Raw genomic sequence first — 17,556 nt, forward strand, 5'->3', positions numbered from 1 at the left:
CATTTATCCATAAGGGCAAGACTAATTAAAATTAGGACAAGCCCAGCAGTAGATGTTTGTTTAATTACATCCAACTCTGAATGATAGGTTATTCGTTTCCATCAGAAAAGAAAACAGTAATGTTGGTGCACAGGTTCCTAATTAAACTATTCTCCTTTCCTCTATCCTTGGTCATAAAGACATCCCATTGAATCTCCCAGTGATTAAAACTACAGGTTGTTCTCCTAAGGAAGCAGTGCTAGTTAAAACAGCTCCCTAAAGGACAAGTGGCTGAATTTCAACAGTTTAAAGAATAACCTTTAAAACCTAACTCCTAAAAAGTAAATGATTTTTTAAAAAATTTAGTTACTTAAAAACTATTCAAGACTTTATTGGATAAATGTTACACAACATTCTTTAACATTTAGGTCTCAGCATAGTTTAGATGAGAAACAATTTTTGTCATTCAAGTCCACAAAATGAAATAGGCTTGTGAAGATTTGAAATACAGACAAAGGAAGCATGAAGCAAAGCTTAAATATTAAGCAACTAAAGCAGTGAAAGTGAAATAGCAACATGGTATGTCTAGATTTTAAATACCACCAAGTTTCATTTTTAAAAAAGTGAAAATCTGGTTTATAACACCACTGAGAATTGTCTTAAAAAATATTTAGATACTTACTTAAAACCTGATCTCTCCCAGTTCTTTTGCCTTTATATTACTTCTTGGTCATTTCCATCACTCTGCAATTAGAATTTTTGATTACACAAAATCTGCTATGACCTGGGAGTTACCTGGTTCTTGAAGTGAGCCTGAAAGGTACTGCTGGGTTACATATCTGAAAGAACAAGAGGGACCCGAGCCTAAGCTCTGGGGCCAGAGAGCAGGGTGCCACTGAAGCGTGCATCATCTTTAGAACTCCCTGCTGCTACAGTTCCTGAGCTGACTTTTTCAGACTTGATCAAATGTATAATGACTTCACGATCAATTTTCCATAAAGACAATTTTAGAATGCAATCTAGACTTTTAGTTACTTACAGTGTAATTAGGATTTGCATTAACTCGCTAGAAGCAAGACTGCCTACCTTTTGAGTTGTAAAACAAATCCTAGTCAGGTATAGTAAATATTCTAAAACTCACCCAGAACTTTTTGTTAATCTTGAGTGTGGGGTTAATAAGTAATTCCAAACCTATACTGTAAGATTATGCAAAGCTTAATTAAGCCAAATGCTCAAGTTATGTTGCTTCAAATGAATTTTCTATTTTTTTCCTTTTTTTGTATTAAGTAATCAATATGGATTATCTTCCTGGCTTAAAAAATAAATCAGTATTGCCACTAAAAAACTTCAGGTTTATTATTAAAAGTACGGCACCATCAAATATAAAATGCCTTAAAAATGTAGTACTAACAAACAGGTCCATCTGGTTTTCTCATTAATGTTTTCTCCATTCATTAAAAATTAAGGTTTTTCATAATATGTATTTTTCATAGACGAGAAAAACATTACAGTCTCCATTAATAAGAATTCATACTTTATGCATGAAAAGTTCACCATCTTTATGCGTCTGTTCCTGCTGCTTGTTCCCCAGGGTCAAGTCCCATCTGACACCTGTGAGGATCTCTTGCACTTAGAAAGAGAGGCTCTCTGTGGAGAGAGGTCAACATCAAAATTCAGGTATTATCACCTTTTCTGAACTAGTTCAGAAATCTGTAAGGATAGGGAGAATAGTAAAAGCCTTTCCAGCTCAGCAGAATTAAGAACTGGCTCTTAGAGTAGTACATTTTCACTCCAAGATCAACACTAGCCTAATCCACTTTGAGTCAGAATTTGAAAGATAAGAATGTAGTTATGAAAATGTGCACAAAATATTAAATACTGGTGGCAAATAAATACATCTTAATATGTTCTAACAAGCAAATGTATATTTAAGATAATATAGCCCTGCTTTACTAAAGATCCAAATTTTCTTAGTGGGTTGGGGACACTTTGCCATCCTTTTAGTAGGATGTGTTTGTTTATTAGATAATCTTTTCTGTTGTTTCCACTGGCATCCTGAAGGAAACACTGGCCTCGGCATTTGTGACTATTGCTGTTTGTTTCATTAGAAGAGCCATTTTAGAAATACCTTTGTTCATATCTGAGCTGATTAACATAAACCTTGGAGAAAGCACAAAGTTTTAATATGAAAAATAATTCAGCATTTCTGTCATCATCTCATGCCTTTCAGGCGTGTCCAAACTGTACTGAGAAGAACTTCATGTTCAAAAGAAGGTACTGTCAGTGATTCTTCACACATAAAATTCAAGAGAGTTCTTTGCGTATTTCACATCACTTTTCTCATCTCATGCATAATTTATTGCAATAGTTTTTTAATAAAATATTCCCCTAATACCTTTTCTTCGGTTTAATATAGCACAATTTGCAAGTGCCCCTTTATAGACTGTTGGTTTTAACCACTGCCTGCATATTTACTTCTTAGTGCAGCTTTAAAAATCTGAGTCTCCAATTTCATTCAGTCCTGATGCTCTGGTGTTCTCTGTCATTGTGGTACAGGTCCATGAAACCAGCAGCCTGCTAATGTCTTTGTGCTGAAATATAGTAAAGAAAAGGAAGAAAATGTAGTTAAGCACAAGTAATTATATGAGAAAAATGATGTCCTTGTTTAAATTAAGCCCTATATAGACTGTGGGATCACACCTGATTTTTTACTTTAAATCAGTTAAACCTGACCAGTGTAGATTTTTTGAGAAAACAACTTAACTGCCACTGTAAACCAGCAGAAGCATTCATGTTCTTTCTGAAGTATATCTGGCCAAATTCCAACATAAATAAAATGGTTTTCACCTTCACATAGTCAATCTGCACTTGAGTGTGTTTTTTTAAATACTTATTTATGAATATTTGCATAATAAAGGGAATTTTAGCTTTGTTCTTTATGCTGCCTTTTCACAAGTAACAATATGAAAGTTTGCAAGTCAGCTTCGCTGCTGTGGACTATGAAACACCAGCAGCCTTCCTCTAGCACAGGCTTAAGAAGCAAATGTATATACAAAACCAGACTATGGAAAAATCAGCTGCAGATGACACTGTCTCCATATGTGCAAGAGCACAACAGAGGGGGGTGGAGGGTGCCTCCCCAGAGGCAGACACACACAGCACGTCAGAAGGCATCAAGAGCACCATTTTGCTACTAGAAGAGAACTTAGGTACACTGGTTCCATTGACCAGTGTCCCTTGTTACAACAGCAAACCAAGTTATCAGCAGAGGCACTCTGCACCATACCTCCAACAAAAGGCCGGACTCTGAGCAGAACATTTATAAAGGGCAAGGCTTACAGAAATTACTGCTAAGTAGCATGACCAGAATGCCCAACATTACCGACCTCCCTTTGATATCAAGAAGTAGTAGAATCCCATTGAAACGCTCTACAATCCCTGGTTATGCCTCTCAAACCTGGGAGCCTAAGTACCAATAAGAGTTTGAATTCCAAAAGAAGTGATCCGTGGAAAGAATAATGATTACTTTTGGTCAAATGTATTTTTAAACCAAAAAGATATGGTATCTTCAGTGGAATAATAACAGACAAAGCAAAATTGCAAAAAGGAAAAAAGAAAAACCACCCCCATCCTTCCCAATATTTGACTATGAAACACTTCAAAGTAGATGTATTTCTCATTCTTTGATAGAGCTCTTGATCTTATGTTAACTTCCCAGTGCTGCCATATTTCATTCACTTATTGGATCAAGGCCTATAAAATAAATTTCACAGGGCATTCTTTCTATCACATTTCTTCTCAAGCAATGAAAAATTGCTTCTAGCCATAAATACTGCACACATCAAAACAGCAGTCCCTGCTTACTAAAGCAACAGAATCATTAACATGGTTTTAAAATTTGACATTGAGCTAAGAAAAGTTTTTATTTTCTAAAAATAAGATTAAACTAATATGATCATAATACTAATAAATTTAGACTCATATGGAAATTTGCAAGTAAATATCCCCATTTTATAAACTGAAAGAGAAGAAAAGGTAAACAGCCAGTTCCATGTACAACTCCATTTCCTTCTGCTTATGACTCAATATTTGGCTTCAACCTTAGTGAGGCCTATTCCAGTTGGCAGGAAAGCCAAGGATTGAAGCAGATCTTACTGCTACTCCTATGGGAGGTGCAGATAATTGAAAATGCTGTTCCCTCAAGGGGTCACCAGGTAGCTACAACTCCTATACAGCTAAGAGTCCAAAATACCCCAGCTTTAATCTCTGATCCAAAATGTGCCATTCTGACCCAGTTTGCAAATTATAGCTCATAGACAATGATACAGCCCAATTACAGCTCTTCACTAGCTTCAAACACCAGAGTTAAATAGCCTTAATTCAAGAAAGCAAAAAAAAGATCCTAAGTTCAAAAGCAGCACAACAAAAATCCCTAAACCCTTCCTGCCATATAAGAGCCCCAAATAAGGATTTTGAGCATCATCTAAGGAGGTTTTAATAAATGTACTTAAAGAAATAGATTACGACTACACCTCAGCATTATCTTTTGCCACCCTCTAAGTTTTGACTTGCCTTATGTAAATGACAATGGTTTTGAGGTTGATTTAATTAAGAATATATATACGTTCATATACGGATATATATATATATATATATTCTTATATATTAAGTAATGACTATCTGAGAAGTTAAAGTAATGAATATAAAAGTGACAAAGAAAGACTGAGACAGTAAAAGATAAATCCACTAGCTGACTTTCCATGGAGACTCAGTTGCTACTTAACATAATTCTGCAATCTGACACCCAACTTCTACCACCCTACGAGAAATTCCTCTGCATTTATGGAAGCTCTCAGGAGGCCAGCTCTACTTTTTTTTTTAAATACAGCAGGTAATATTGACTGAAAGCTGTTTTCACTCATGAAAACTATCACCAACATGAGGTACACCCAGCTACCAAGGTCAGTGAAAACAAAGGAAAAAGAACTAGTGCATTCTTTTACATCTAGCCTAATCTACTTTGGGAATGGTAAGAGATGACATGATGCCCTCTTCACTTTGTGGCAGGGCTTAACACAGACAGACCTGCCCGTTTCACTGTTAACTTCAATGCTCCCAGTCTGAATCCACAGTGGTCTGTCAGACACTGTAAGGGAGCAGCAGGACTCGTCACTGTCTGATGTAATAGCTGCCATTTGTTGAGACCTATGGTAGAAAAAACCAAGTTAACAAAAATAGAGCATTTGAGTTCTTTTTCATCCATTTTACCAAAAAAAAATTTAAAAATAAGACCAAAATTCAGGTGAATTTTTATAATGAATTTATTCTAGATAACTTGCTGGCTTCACACAGTGTGAAGCTCTGGTACTAAAGGAAAAGACTTGAGGTGTGTACACACCAGTCTTGTCCAGGAGAGGGCACTCTCCAGCCCAAGACAGTTGAGCTGCAAAATGCCTTAAGGCTCATGAAGATGTTGCCCTCCAATGCTAACTCACAATTTAATGCTCCTGACAAAAAATTTTTACTAGCCTAACACTAGCCTAGTGATGGAGTAGTCCTGACCTTCTCAGTATTCAATAAGGGCCAAAGTTGTCATCCCTATCTGTATCATATCATTAATGAGCTCAGAGACACCGTTTTGAAGAATCACCAAAACTGCCTGAATCCCTTTCTCCTTAATGCCAGTGGCACCTGTGCATACTATTCAGCACCTGAACTTAGTGAGGTAACACCTGCTTGAAGTAAGTTTGACAAGGTAAGCTTTCTCTTAGGCTTTCAGAACAGAGACTTCAAATACTAAGCAAATGAAGGATTACTATTTTAAGCCTTATTTTTTATTAACCTATTTGCTTGTTTCCTTGCTTTCCCTACTTTAAGTACAGTATAAATAAGAAAAAACTCATCTATCATATCAGTGTAGGCAATTCTGGGATCACTGATTCAGACAATGTCCAGTCCCTGTAATATTTTTTTAATGCTGAATCAGAAGCAGTAGCATATAATCAAAACCTTAAAAAAAACCGGCTTTTCTGACACTGAAAAGGAGAAACTATACACCTGATCTATAAAGAAACATGATTACTTCTGAATTTTAACTCAGAGGAGAACAATTTTCTTAAATGTGGTTTAATAATGAGGTTATTTACCCTTTTGTTGATGGGAAAACTTATACTATTAGCTACAACCCAACAGCAGTCACACAAGAAAAACAGAAATATGAACGCACAAAGAATTTATCTTTTGAACCTCTCCCTCCATGGGTAAAACTCAGGTTTCAACAATCATTCTGAAGAATCTCCTTTTCAATTCTAGGCAAGAGGAGAGTCAAATCAAAGAATGATCTTATTCCTGTGCATTTACCCCTCCAGTGCCCAGAAATGCCGTGTAAAATAGTAACATGCAAGACCCCAGTCCACAGAGCCTGGCCCAGTGAGTCTTTTGTGCTAATGTTTAAGATGAGTATCCCCTCAATGCTTTTTAGGGTCTCAAGGTTTTTCTTTAGAAACTGACCACACTTGCAGGATCCATGAGGAAGTGCCAGGAAGCCCCAGCAGTGAGGCAGTAAATGGAAGGAGACCCTCATGAAAGGCAGTGATTTCATTGGAAATTACTTGTTTTGTCCTTTAAGAGAAAGCTTACATTCAACAATGGCAACTACTCCTGGGAGGCAGCAGAGATATAAAGGGGCAAATCAGAACACGGTAAGAACTTTCAGTCTCCTTTGTAGAGTGCATGAAAGAAGAAAGTAGAGGTCACACTCTTAGAGCAAAGCCCAGAATTAAAAACTGAAGAATTAAGATTACTGTCTTCCTGAACACTCAATATAAATTTTCTCTTAATACAATGTAGCATGATGCAACATGAACAACCAGGAAAAGAATACATAGTGCCTCATTTTACAACAGACATTCTGGTTTTCCAGCGCTAATGCTACTTTTCTAACCAGTTACTTCGTTAGGGTTTTAGACAAACTGCACATAGCCCTTCCCAGCACACCAGGACAAACACCAAGATGTACCACTCCCAGCCAGATTCCCTACTAAAAACTAAACGGTGAGGGGAAATCACAGGTTTGTAATCAACAGCATCTCAAACATGAGCCGTGGGTAGTAACGACTACCCTCTGGAAAACATGGCCATGCCGCACACAGGTCAAGGCCTTGGAATGTGAGGTATTTCCCTCTTAGAAATGGGAAACCATCTACTTAATCATACCAGTGGCAATAAAAGGGGATGTTCAAATTAATGTCCACTTTTTCACCATTTGGCGAGATATTAAAATAATAAAACATCAGGGTTCCAGGAAAACACAGTATCTGTACAAAAAAGCTAATTTACACTACTTAAAAGCTGACAAGTACAGCTTTGTGGTTCTAATGCCTTTGGAAAGTCCTCCTAAGAGGACCTCTACCCCACTGAGCCCCACCAGCTCAGATAACTTCTCATGCCTTTGAAAGGATCTGGGGTGTGCTGGGCTTCTGAGATTGTTACTGATCATTAGTAAGTACGTAAGTGTTGGAATCATAATTACTTTTCCTCATTCAAGAGTTGAAATGTTAGTGGACTTCTCCCCTCACCATATTCCCCATGACCTCCAACCCAGTTGCCCTCCACAAATGCCTGTTGGGACTAGTCAGACCACGCCTACTTCTAGATATCTGTGGATGATCATACTCTGATTATTGGAATTTTCAGATAAGAATAACGTTGCTGTAACACTTTTTAAATTTATACTGCGTGTATGTTGAAGAAAGATACTATCAAAAGCTACCAGAATGAAATTTCTATGCCACATACAGAAAGTGCTAGTTGTGGTAATGACAGCAAGTATTTACGTTAAGTCTTGTGCCAGGCACTTTATTGCTTTAAACATTTAAATTCTCACAATTACCTTTTGAAGAGGTACTATTTCTCTCCCCCATCTCACAGATCATGACACTGAGGTAACCTGCCTAGGCTCACACAGCTTGTAAGTGGCAGATCCAAGTCAGGCTTTGCCTAGGAAATCTGGCTCAAGAGCCTGTACTTTCAACCATGTGCCTGAAAAGTGAAAAAAAAAAATGATCCTTCGCTCAATAAAAAGACTGATACCGAGCACTATTAGTGCAAAAATGTTAACGGACGCTCCAACTCACCTGCATCACTGGCAAGTTACATTCTCATAAGCATCTATTTCTATCATGTACACTGAACAGGATGATCCTCTCATAGTTGTATTTAAAAAAGTCTCCCCAGGCAAGCCAAAAAAAAACCTATTATACTTTACCTGGGGGGAAAAATGTATTCCTTCCAGGACTTTTCAGTAGCTTTTAAGTGAATCTTTGTGCTGCAGAGAACTAAGTGAGGGATACTGAGGGTTACAAAATTATCTTAAATATTTAAAAAACAAAAAACAAGCTCTTGCTACAACTTGATATGTGCTATAATTACAAGTTTTTTAGTTTACATGAAAAGGAAAAAGTGTGATTATAACATAGCCTTAACACTTTGGCTATGGGGTATCTGGTATTCCTTCTAGATACCCACACTGGATAGAAAAAATTATAAGGAGGTTTCTGGCACTAAGACTTCTAAGGCAACAAGAGGTTAACTGTCACATTCTTATAATACAAGGAAAATTCCATATTTAAATAATGGCTGTGTTTTCAACCTATTTTTAACGAGATCTTACAAATATCAGGAATTTAAAGAAGAAATATTTCATGCACTTTTAAACCAACTTTTAAGACAAGTAATTTTAGAACTGGCCAGTTTTCAACATCAAAGTTTTATGAAATTGTTTTACAAACCAAAGTGTCTAACAGAAGAAGGCCCACAGGTTAGACCATATACTACAGCCATGTAATTTATTCAGTTAAAAATGAGAATTTGACCAGAAATTCACTATTATGATAAATCCTGGTAACTTTTGAGTCTATTTTCTTCATTTCCTTTACATATCCCCACAACCAATCTTTAATTTATGCTAGCATAACATAGGAATCTATAAGAAAAAATTCAAGCTTGGCAATTAGTTTTTTCAGAGATTAATTAGATACAGTAAATTTGACTCTATCCAAGATGGACTTTAAGGCATGATATAAAAATTCAGTATTTCCTACCAATGTGTAGTATACAAGATGATCTTAGAATTTTAATAGAATTATCTACATGTCAAGGCATATTTGTTTTCCATTGGTAGTACTGACATAAAAAGTGGAAAAACGGTACACATATGAAAATATGGTAAAGAGTGTGATGGTATGTAAATAGTTAAAGTTTTGGAAACTAATTTAATTAACTCCATTACTAAAATCATTTAAATGGTTTCCATATACGCAAAATTGGTTTTGTCATTAGGAGGTGATGGTTTTAACCTAAAACCTGCTCTTAAAAAGAGTATTTAATAGGTAAATGCAGTCATACTAATTGACCTAAAAATTTTACCAAGAGGTAGTTACAGTTCTTAAAAATGGGGGCACCGTTAGCCCCGTGCAGCACTGCAGGTTGATTAGGAAGGAACACTGGAAGCCAGGCTGCCAGAACAATACCATCCAAACGTAATAGATTTGTATCAAACAACAAGTTACAGATGGATGGTAGTGGTGACTACACAACATGGATGTACTTAGTGCCACAGAACTGTACTTTAAAAAATGGTAAAAATGGTAAACTGTATGTTAGGTATATTTAATAATATTTTAAATACCAAAAAAAAAAACAAAACCCAGCAAATTACAATGCTCTATTAATATGAAGGAAAAAATGATTTCCACCTAAAGTCCCAAAGAAAAGTAAACCAGAAAAAAACGCTGTCTGAGTCTATAAAGGTTAAGTCTCTTACTTGAGTAAAGAATAAACAAAAAAGAGTTGAGCTTTTCTCCTCTGACCTCAGAATCAACTGTCCACGGTAAAAACACCAAGATATCCTGGAAAACTAAAAATATATAGATCACCTATATGACTTTAATTACTGAAGCGTTCATTTTTTTATTTCTATTCACTCTTTGTTAAATGGAGTACAGTAAATGTACACAAACCGTAAATACAGACTATTAAGAGCCTAGTAACTAAGTCAGAACCAGGTACAGGTGATTAAGGCAGCTGAGCTGTTTTATTGCTCCTGGCTACCAGCACAGCACCAGCCTCCTGTTCTATTTCTGAATTCCCTCTATCAGGCATTTTAATTGTTTTAATAGCAACCATGTTAATACAATTCCAAAGCAAACACTAAATTTGTCCCAACTTAGAAACAGGGTCTTCAGAATTCTCTGGCAAATTCCCTATTGGAGGCCATCACCGGATACAGATCAAAACATTGTCCTGAATTTAAACATTATCAACTTTTCTAGACATTTGCCAATCTCTTCTCTGCTATGACTACTACCAAATGTGAACCAGTGCAGCACAAGCTATAGAAAAATTCACAACGTAAAAGGAAAAATCTAATTTTAGATCCAAATTATAGGTTTCTTAAGGTATTTCCAATTCTCAATTCAGTTATTTTATATTAAAGAATGTGTATGTATATAAAAGAATGTAAATGTGTATCTTCAACATAACCAATAGTAAGTACAACCTGCTCAAATAGGGGTGCAACACTATTTTTAAATTAGAAATTCAGACCCGCTAATGAAGATAATCATTTAGCTGATCTTAGTAAGTTCCATGTCCTTTCCCTACAGTCCATCTTCATATCTATATTCCTGTCTGTTGTCTTTTCTACTTAGTAGCAATCTAAAATTATTATTTATAGACTTTCCCCATGAAAACCAAGTAGGGACACACCATCTAGTCCTGTAAATAGGCTTCAGACTAGTGAATTCTACTTTCTTGGTCTCACTGATATCTCAGGTCTCTGGTTCCACATCTATAAAGAGTCCCTTCCAAACTTACAGACCAGACCTTTTCTGGTCTATGAATTCTAGAAAACTGAACGAGAAAAACACTCTGATGCTTTACATTTCCAAAGATTTCTAGAAATAGACATCTTTAGCTTTCACAGCTCTTACGTCCCGTAGTTTCTCCCCCTTGCTAATCCTATTCTAACCACTTTTCTTAGACCACTAGAGATCTGGCCTAAACCTAGTTTTCTCTCTGCAAGGGGGAAAACAAATACCCATTTGGTTGTCTCCATATAAAGAGTTCAGTGTCTCCTTTTTTGTTGTTGTTAAAGAGAAATGTAAGAGAAAAATGGCTACAATTACCCAATTCAACTCTATCTCCATCTACAGTGGATACTGGACAAATATATCTTAGCTGCTTAAGAAATTTGTTTGAAAACACTGTTTAGTATGCAGCTATTGGTTCAGTGTTTAGAACACACAGTACATCTTAAAGATTACAGAAATTCTTTCAAACTTGTTTCCCTATTGAAACTTCTGATGAAATATGCCAGACTGCTGGTTTAAAACAGAGGGATTATTTGGCATAATAATAAGAGATCATGCACATTTGTGATTATGCTTCAACCTTTTCTTCAAAGGTATGGAATATATCAAATTGTTACTTTTATACTCAACAATCATGATTTTATCTTTTTCTTTCTTCTTTTTCTCCATGGCTTCTGAAACAAATCAAATTTAGTTTATCGCGTAAGAGCACATTCGCCCAAGCACTTAACTACATCAGCAGTATCCACTGTCAAAACCATTTCTATGTTAGGATAAAACTCACCTGGATCATTACCCAAAGCCATAGAATTACATAACTTAGGTGGCTCTTTGCTTTGCCTGGTTTAAATCTTCCTGAACCTTAGATTTCAAACTTTCAAAAATATCTGAATGAACAAATTCACTAATCTGAAACAAATACCCTGAAAATCTTTTAAGATACTTCCTTAAAACCCCTCAATCACACTATAAACTTCTTTCAACCTGTTATAATCAAAGAATTTTTAAAATACTATAATTATTTCTGTTTGCAGGAAAGAATATGTTCTATTCAAGTGAAACATTTAATTGTGTGTTTATTATAATCAAAAAGCATTGACGGAGTTCCCCAGAAGAAATTCCACTTGCTTTTGCAGAAATCGGTACATTACCTTAAGGAAGCTGACCGAAGACTACTGATTTTCAATCTCCATTAATCTTTTCATAATTAAGTCCATAGTAACTAAGATATTTCAAACTGCATTACTTAGAAATCCACAAAAAGTTGCTCTCTTTAAAAGTTCCAAGTTTCCAAAAGTGTCAAACTGACATTGTATCACATTTAAAAGCTAAGTTGGACGCCTAAAATATGAAAGCAACTTTAAAAATCTTGGGACAGACTTGCCTCCACAGGCAATCAATCAGATTTTTCACTAACAATACAAAGCTAAAAATGGAAAATAAGAAATCAAATCTTAGGGACAGATGGACCATGTAGAAAAATAGTGAGCTAAGTTACAAGCCCCAAAAACAATGATACCTGAGGCAGAAGATCAAGCAGAAAAGAGATTGACTTTAATTACACAAATGTAAAAAAAGAAAAAAAAAGAAAAAGAAGCATGTGATGAAATACTAAAGCTAAAAATGAAATAAGTAAAATCCATACACTTATGAGAAATTGGCTGGAGGAGGGTCTCAAGTCTAGAAGCATATCAGACCTCTATACTACAAAACCTCATTTTAAGAATATATTGATTAGTCACTTATTTGAATTTTATCATGCTCAGATTATATATTCCCTGATAGGGCAAATAGGAAAATAAGTGATTTTTTTCATCTCCTCTATACACTATTACAAAGAATAATTTTCTACCATCTTGAAATTTTTCAAAGCTTTTTGAGAAACACACACAAATAATTTGGATTTAGTCGATTTTATTTACAGCTTGTTTTTTTTACATTTCAGAGCATTACACAATTACATTTTCTCATTTTCTGACCTGCAAACAGATACCTTAAATGGAAATATTTTTTAAAAATTATCAAACTAGGTACATCCAAAATGCAACAATTACATATATGACAATTAATTCACAAAGTGTAATTTACCAGGACGTATCCTAAGAATTTAGGAAGAGCCAGTCAGGAGAAATCTGACCAAATTTAGCAATCAACTGTTTACATATCCAAAGACAAACCTATCTAACCTCCCAAACCAGAAGTCTGAAAGTTTTTGTTAAGTCCCCACTGGACAAGAGAGTGAGCGATGATTCAGACCTAGCCAGCCTTGACAGTCTTAATCCCAAATACTGGGCTATTTCCCCGGTGTGCAATTCAACAGCAAGCATCTCAGTTTGTCAAACATCTAAGTATCAAACTCCTGTGCCATTACGCACATAGAAAGGCTAAGTGTTCGTTAATTAAAAAACAAGTAGTCATTACATATCCTCACTATTCCCCCTAGCTCACCAGCCCTTACTATGATCCCAGATATGCAACCTGTGTCACACAGTGACAGGCTATATTTGATACATGTATGTATCTATGCATACACACACACATATATTTACATGTGTGTATATACATATACACATACACACAGTACTAGGTACAAATGGCAATTAACAGTCCCTGCAAAAATTCATTTTCAGTTGAGGCTATGGCTCCTATGCCTTGGGGTGGTTTTAGACTTCAAAACTGAAAAATACTAAAATCTCACTTCCTTAAGACAAAATTTGATTGCTTGTTCAGTTTAAGCTTCTCAGTCTAAAAATGGCTGTAAGGTTAAGTATAAAAAAGCAGCCAACTGAATGCAAGTTCTCTCTCCAATTTGGCCAAGCTACCTCGTAGAAGTTATCCCTAACTAGACTAGAAAATCTGTGGCGCCTTCCAAAGGTTCTTGCCTACCTTACTGTCCATGTTCACGTTTCAAACTGTGTCAACAGAGCCCGCACTTCAGGGGTCAGCTGTTTGGCAGCCTTAGCTGCCTCTGTGATAGCCTTGCGATACAGGCCCTTTCTCTTCTTATTAAAGCGTGACTGGAAGTTTTCTAAAAAGGGGGAGAGTTGCGAAAGAGCCAGGAAAGATGTTGTTGGAGACCCGAACCATGAAATACGGGCCTCCTGTCGGACTAAAAGGCCGTTATCTTTCCGGCTCACAGTTATAGTAAGAATACGGGCTGGCCACCAGGGGAAGCCATATATCTTGGCCCAAACAATGTCCCCTACACATATGGTCCTGCCATCTGGTGTGATGCACTTAGAGACGTTTTTGGAAAAGACTTTCATTTTCAAGGAATTACTGAGCTTTTTCTCTTCCTTTGAAGAGGAGGAAGTAGAGGATGTGGAAGGTGCATGCATACAGCCTGGAGGAAAATCAAAGCTTTCAGAAGAACTACACTCAGAGTTGGAGGATTTCAAATCATCTGTGCTATCAATGCTACACACTGAAGCACTGGAAGAGTCAGATTTCTTTTGATTTAAGGTCGTGTAAACAGAGACATTGCTTTTGCTGCCCTTTTTGCCCAGCGTCTGTGGTTCATCCTGCTCACCAGGCACAAGCACTTCAGTTGTATCCTGAACCTCACTGCTGGCCTCTTCAGGGCCTTTGGAGGGACTCTGATTTTCTGAAGGGGCCTCACCTGCTGAGCGGGTAGAGGTGCAGCGGGACTGGGGCTTCGGTGCCATCTTGCCGCTCCGCACTTTCTCCAGTCCTGTCTTCAGAGAAGAGTCATTTTCTTCATTCCTGTACCTCTGTGGTTTTAAACGAACCCGGGGTGGAAGGGAACCTGAGCTAGGATTCTGGTATCGACGTGTGAAATGGACTTTTGAATGTGCATTTTTGGACGTAGAGGTTTCACTTTGCTTCTTCTGTGCCTTTTCTTTGGCAATTTTCAGCACTTCCCGAGCTTTTGCATGATCCATGTTCTTATTCTGGAGCACTTTTTTAGTACTTAACTGAGCTTTTGATGTATTTGCCTGAGCAGAAACTTTGACTACTCTGCCTCTGCTGTGAGCAATATTTGAAACCTTAACCACAGCATTTCTTTTCTGGCTTTCATTTTGGTTTTTCCCATCCACCTTATGGTCAGTTTTCAGTTTTTTGTTCACAGTAGTTACACTTTCATTTCTCCGTTTTTTATCTTCATATTTAGAAGAGTCACTTGCACTACTACCTTTTCTAATTTCTTTTTTTTCAGCAACGACACTGTTTTTACACTTGTCACACAAGACTTGCCTGGGTCGTAGTTTAATAGCATTCATTATTGAAGTAGGTTCTTCCCTGTACATTTTTCGTTTGGGTCGCTTAATTTTCCGAGGAGGTGGCTGAGGTATTGATTGGTTATATGTGTCCCTGATAAACAAAGGGGGAGGATAAGGTGCTCCTTCATGGAAGAGAGGTGGTGGTTTGGAAGTCCACAGGCTTTCGGCCAAGCTCAGCTCAGGAGGCGGGACAGGAGAAGGGTCTTCGGGAACAGCACCATTCACTTCACGCTTGACATCTGTCCCTTCTTGGAATGTATTATTTTGGAGCTGCATGGCTTCAGGTTTATCCTTATATTCCCTTTTGGGAAATACTGTCACAGGGATCCCATGGGGCCCAAACCTTTGAAAGAAATGAAAGGAAAAAAGAAGCCATTAAGTTAGTGTCTATAATTCAGTTTCTTGAAACACCACCTAATGTTTATTTATATGACCTTTCCTGAAAACTATTTCGCTTTAAAGAACAAAACCAAAAACCTACAGACAACCTCCCCGGGTCCCAAAGCCCTCCATTTTTGGGGGGCTTACATTTTAGGTCTACACTCAAAAAGAAATACTCAATAGTTCCTCTAAGCAATGCCATAATAGCTGATGTTATTTAAAATAGATCTTTCCAGTCTTGAATCAGTAAGGATGTTCTATCAGATAGCTTAATAATTAATATCATTTGATATTACGTTCACTCAACTATAGACAACATGTCTAGTAAATGCAACTATAAATTTGTAACATACATATCTTCCTCTGGTTATAATGGCTTTCAAAAGCTTCACAAAACAAATTCAGCCCTAACTACCCCAAAATATTGAATCAGTAAAATCCCATCTCAACTTTATTGTTTAAACACTATAAAGATTCAAAGGCATTTGCTTCTCTACTGTTCTACCCTAACTCTTATGGCCTTCATCCAACCCAGCCACCCTCCCAAGAAAAAAACCACAAAAATACTAGAAATTCAGATACTCAAATAACCTCAAAAGCAGACAGGTATAGAGCTATAGCTTTCTAGCTTTTTAAAATCACATCATACATTAAGAAATATTTTCACATTGCAATCCAATAAAATGTTTATGCATGTATACATGCATGCACATAAATACACTTAAGCAAAAGTTTCATTAAATACTTGACCTTATATTATGTGATACATAATTATATTTTTTTCTGCTCTGGTCTATTTTCATTTGTTTTGATGCTAGTCAGATGCATTAAATGGATTTCAAAACTCCCTTACAGGTCCAGACCCAGTTTGCAAAGCACTGGTATAGAACACAAATCTCTACAATTATCAGTTTCTAATAAAACAGGGGTCAAATAACCTTGTTTCTCATTTAGACTTAGAAATAACTGTGGTTTAATCTGCCTGGGCTAAACATCAAGAACCCTTAAATCTAAACTTGCTATACTCAGGCTCCTGCATATAAAAATAAAATCACACTACCAAATGATTTCATCATGTACATGCTAATTTTAGGCACTCATTGAGTCAAACAGTACTGAACACAATACAATTCTAACACCAATCCTCTAAAGCAGAGGTGCTTAGAACCTAAGGACTGGCTTCAAGTAGTCAGGTAGAACCCCTGACATTATTCGATACAAATGTTTTGTATAGTTCTGTTTTTCTGGAGAATGAGTCTTGGTTCTCAGATTCTCTAAAATGTCTTTATGTCCCCAAAAAGGTACAGAATTCTTTGTTGGAAAGAAATCTTGAGATTAAGTTTTTAGGGCTGCAGATACACCTAAACTTGGGCAGGGATATAGGAAGAGCCAACACCAGGACATCTGGTTCCAACGCCTAAATGGTTTTCTTCCTGAAGTCTTGTTAGCTTGGCTACCACAAACCAACAACTTTTAGCAAATACAAACCACAAAGGAAGAGGAAAGCCTTTTTTACCTAGAGTGGGACAAATTTGGGTCTGGGCTAATCCACAAAGGACGGACACATTCCCCACTATATCAAACTCTGCAAAAAGTAGCTTTCAACTCAACTATACTTCAATTATAAATAAATAAATAAGTAGCTTTCTATTCTAGCATAGTATTTCGTACCCAAGTGTTGCTTCCTGACTACTTAACTGCAAGGCACTTTGAGCATCTGGCCTTAGCTTATATGGAGGTGCTCAACAACCACTTTTTCAAGGTGACAGGAAGACAGAGGTTATTTTTGTGTTTTAATCTAGAGCTGCATAAAACAATATAACTTAGGAGGTGAGACCACTATTTGTATTAACAATAAAATTTTCTAACTTGTATAAGAAGCCATCATTTTGCCCCATTTATACTTTCACTTGTTTCCATAACTGAGAGAACAAATTTCCTTCCTTTTATTAGGAATAACTAAACCTCGAGCATCTTAAAAGTTTTTTACCAACTTTGTATCCTCAAGCAGTACTAAACCTCTCTAAATTCAGTTTTTGCATATGTAAAAGGGAGTAACACTATTTCCTACCTTAGAGAATTCA

The 17,556-nt window shown here is 36.6% G+C and overlaps 1 protein-coding gene across 9 annotated transcripts in view; it reads right to left on the reverse strand.

Moving 5' to 3' along the window:
- Positions 1–346: 346 nt before the first annotated feature.
- PWWP2A (PWWP domain containing 2A) overlaps positions 347–17,556 on the reverse strand; it is a 91,565-nt gene continuing 74,355 nt past the window's right edge. For 4 of the 9 annotated variants that reach the window (XM_028163798.2, XM_028163799.2, XM_057540869.1 and 1 more), the window contains exon 2: positions 12,471–15,434. In XM_028163798.2, the coding sequence (XP_028019599.1) occupies positions 13,751–15,367 (1,617 nt within the window). In that variant the 5' untranslated portion in view covers positions 15,368–15,434 and the 3' untranslated portion in view covers positions 12,471–13,750. Of the gene's footprint in view, positions 2,571–5,064; positions 5,185–12,470; positions 15,435–17,556 lie in introns of those variants that run through there. The other 5 variants (XM_057540868.1, XM_057540871.1, XM_057540870.1 and 2 more) reach the window with 5 other exon arrangements.

This window comes from Balaenoptera acutorostrata, chromosome 2 (genome assembly GCF_949987535.1).
Source record: "Balaenoptera acutorostrata chromosome 2, mBalAcu1.1, whole genome shotgun sequence".
Lineage (NCBI taxonomy): Eukaryota > Metazoa > Chordata > Mammalia > Artiodactyla > Balaenopteridae > Balaenoptera > Balaenoptera acutorostrata.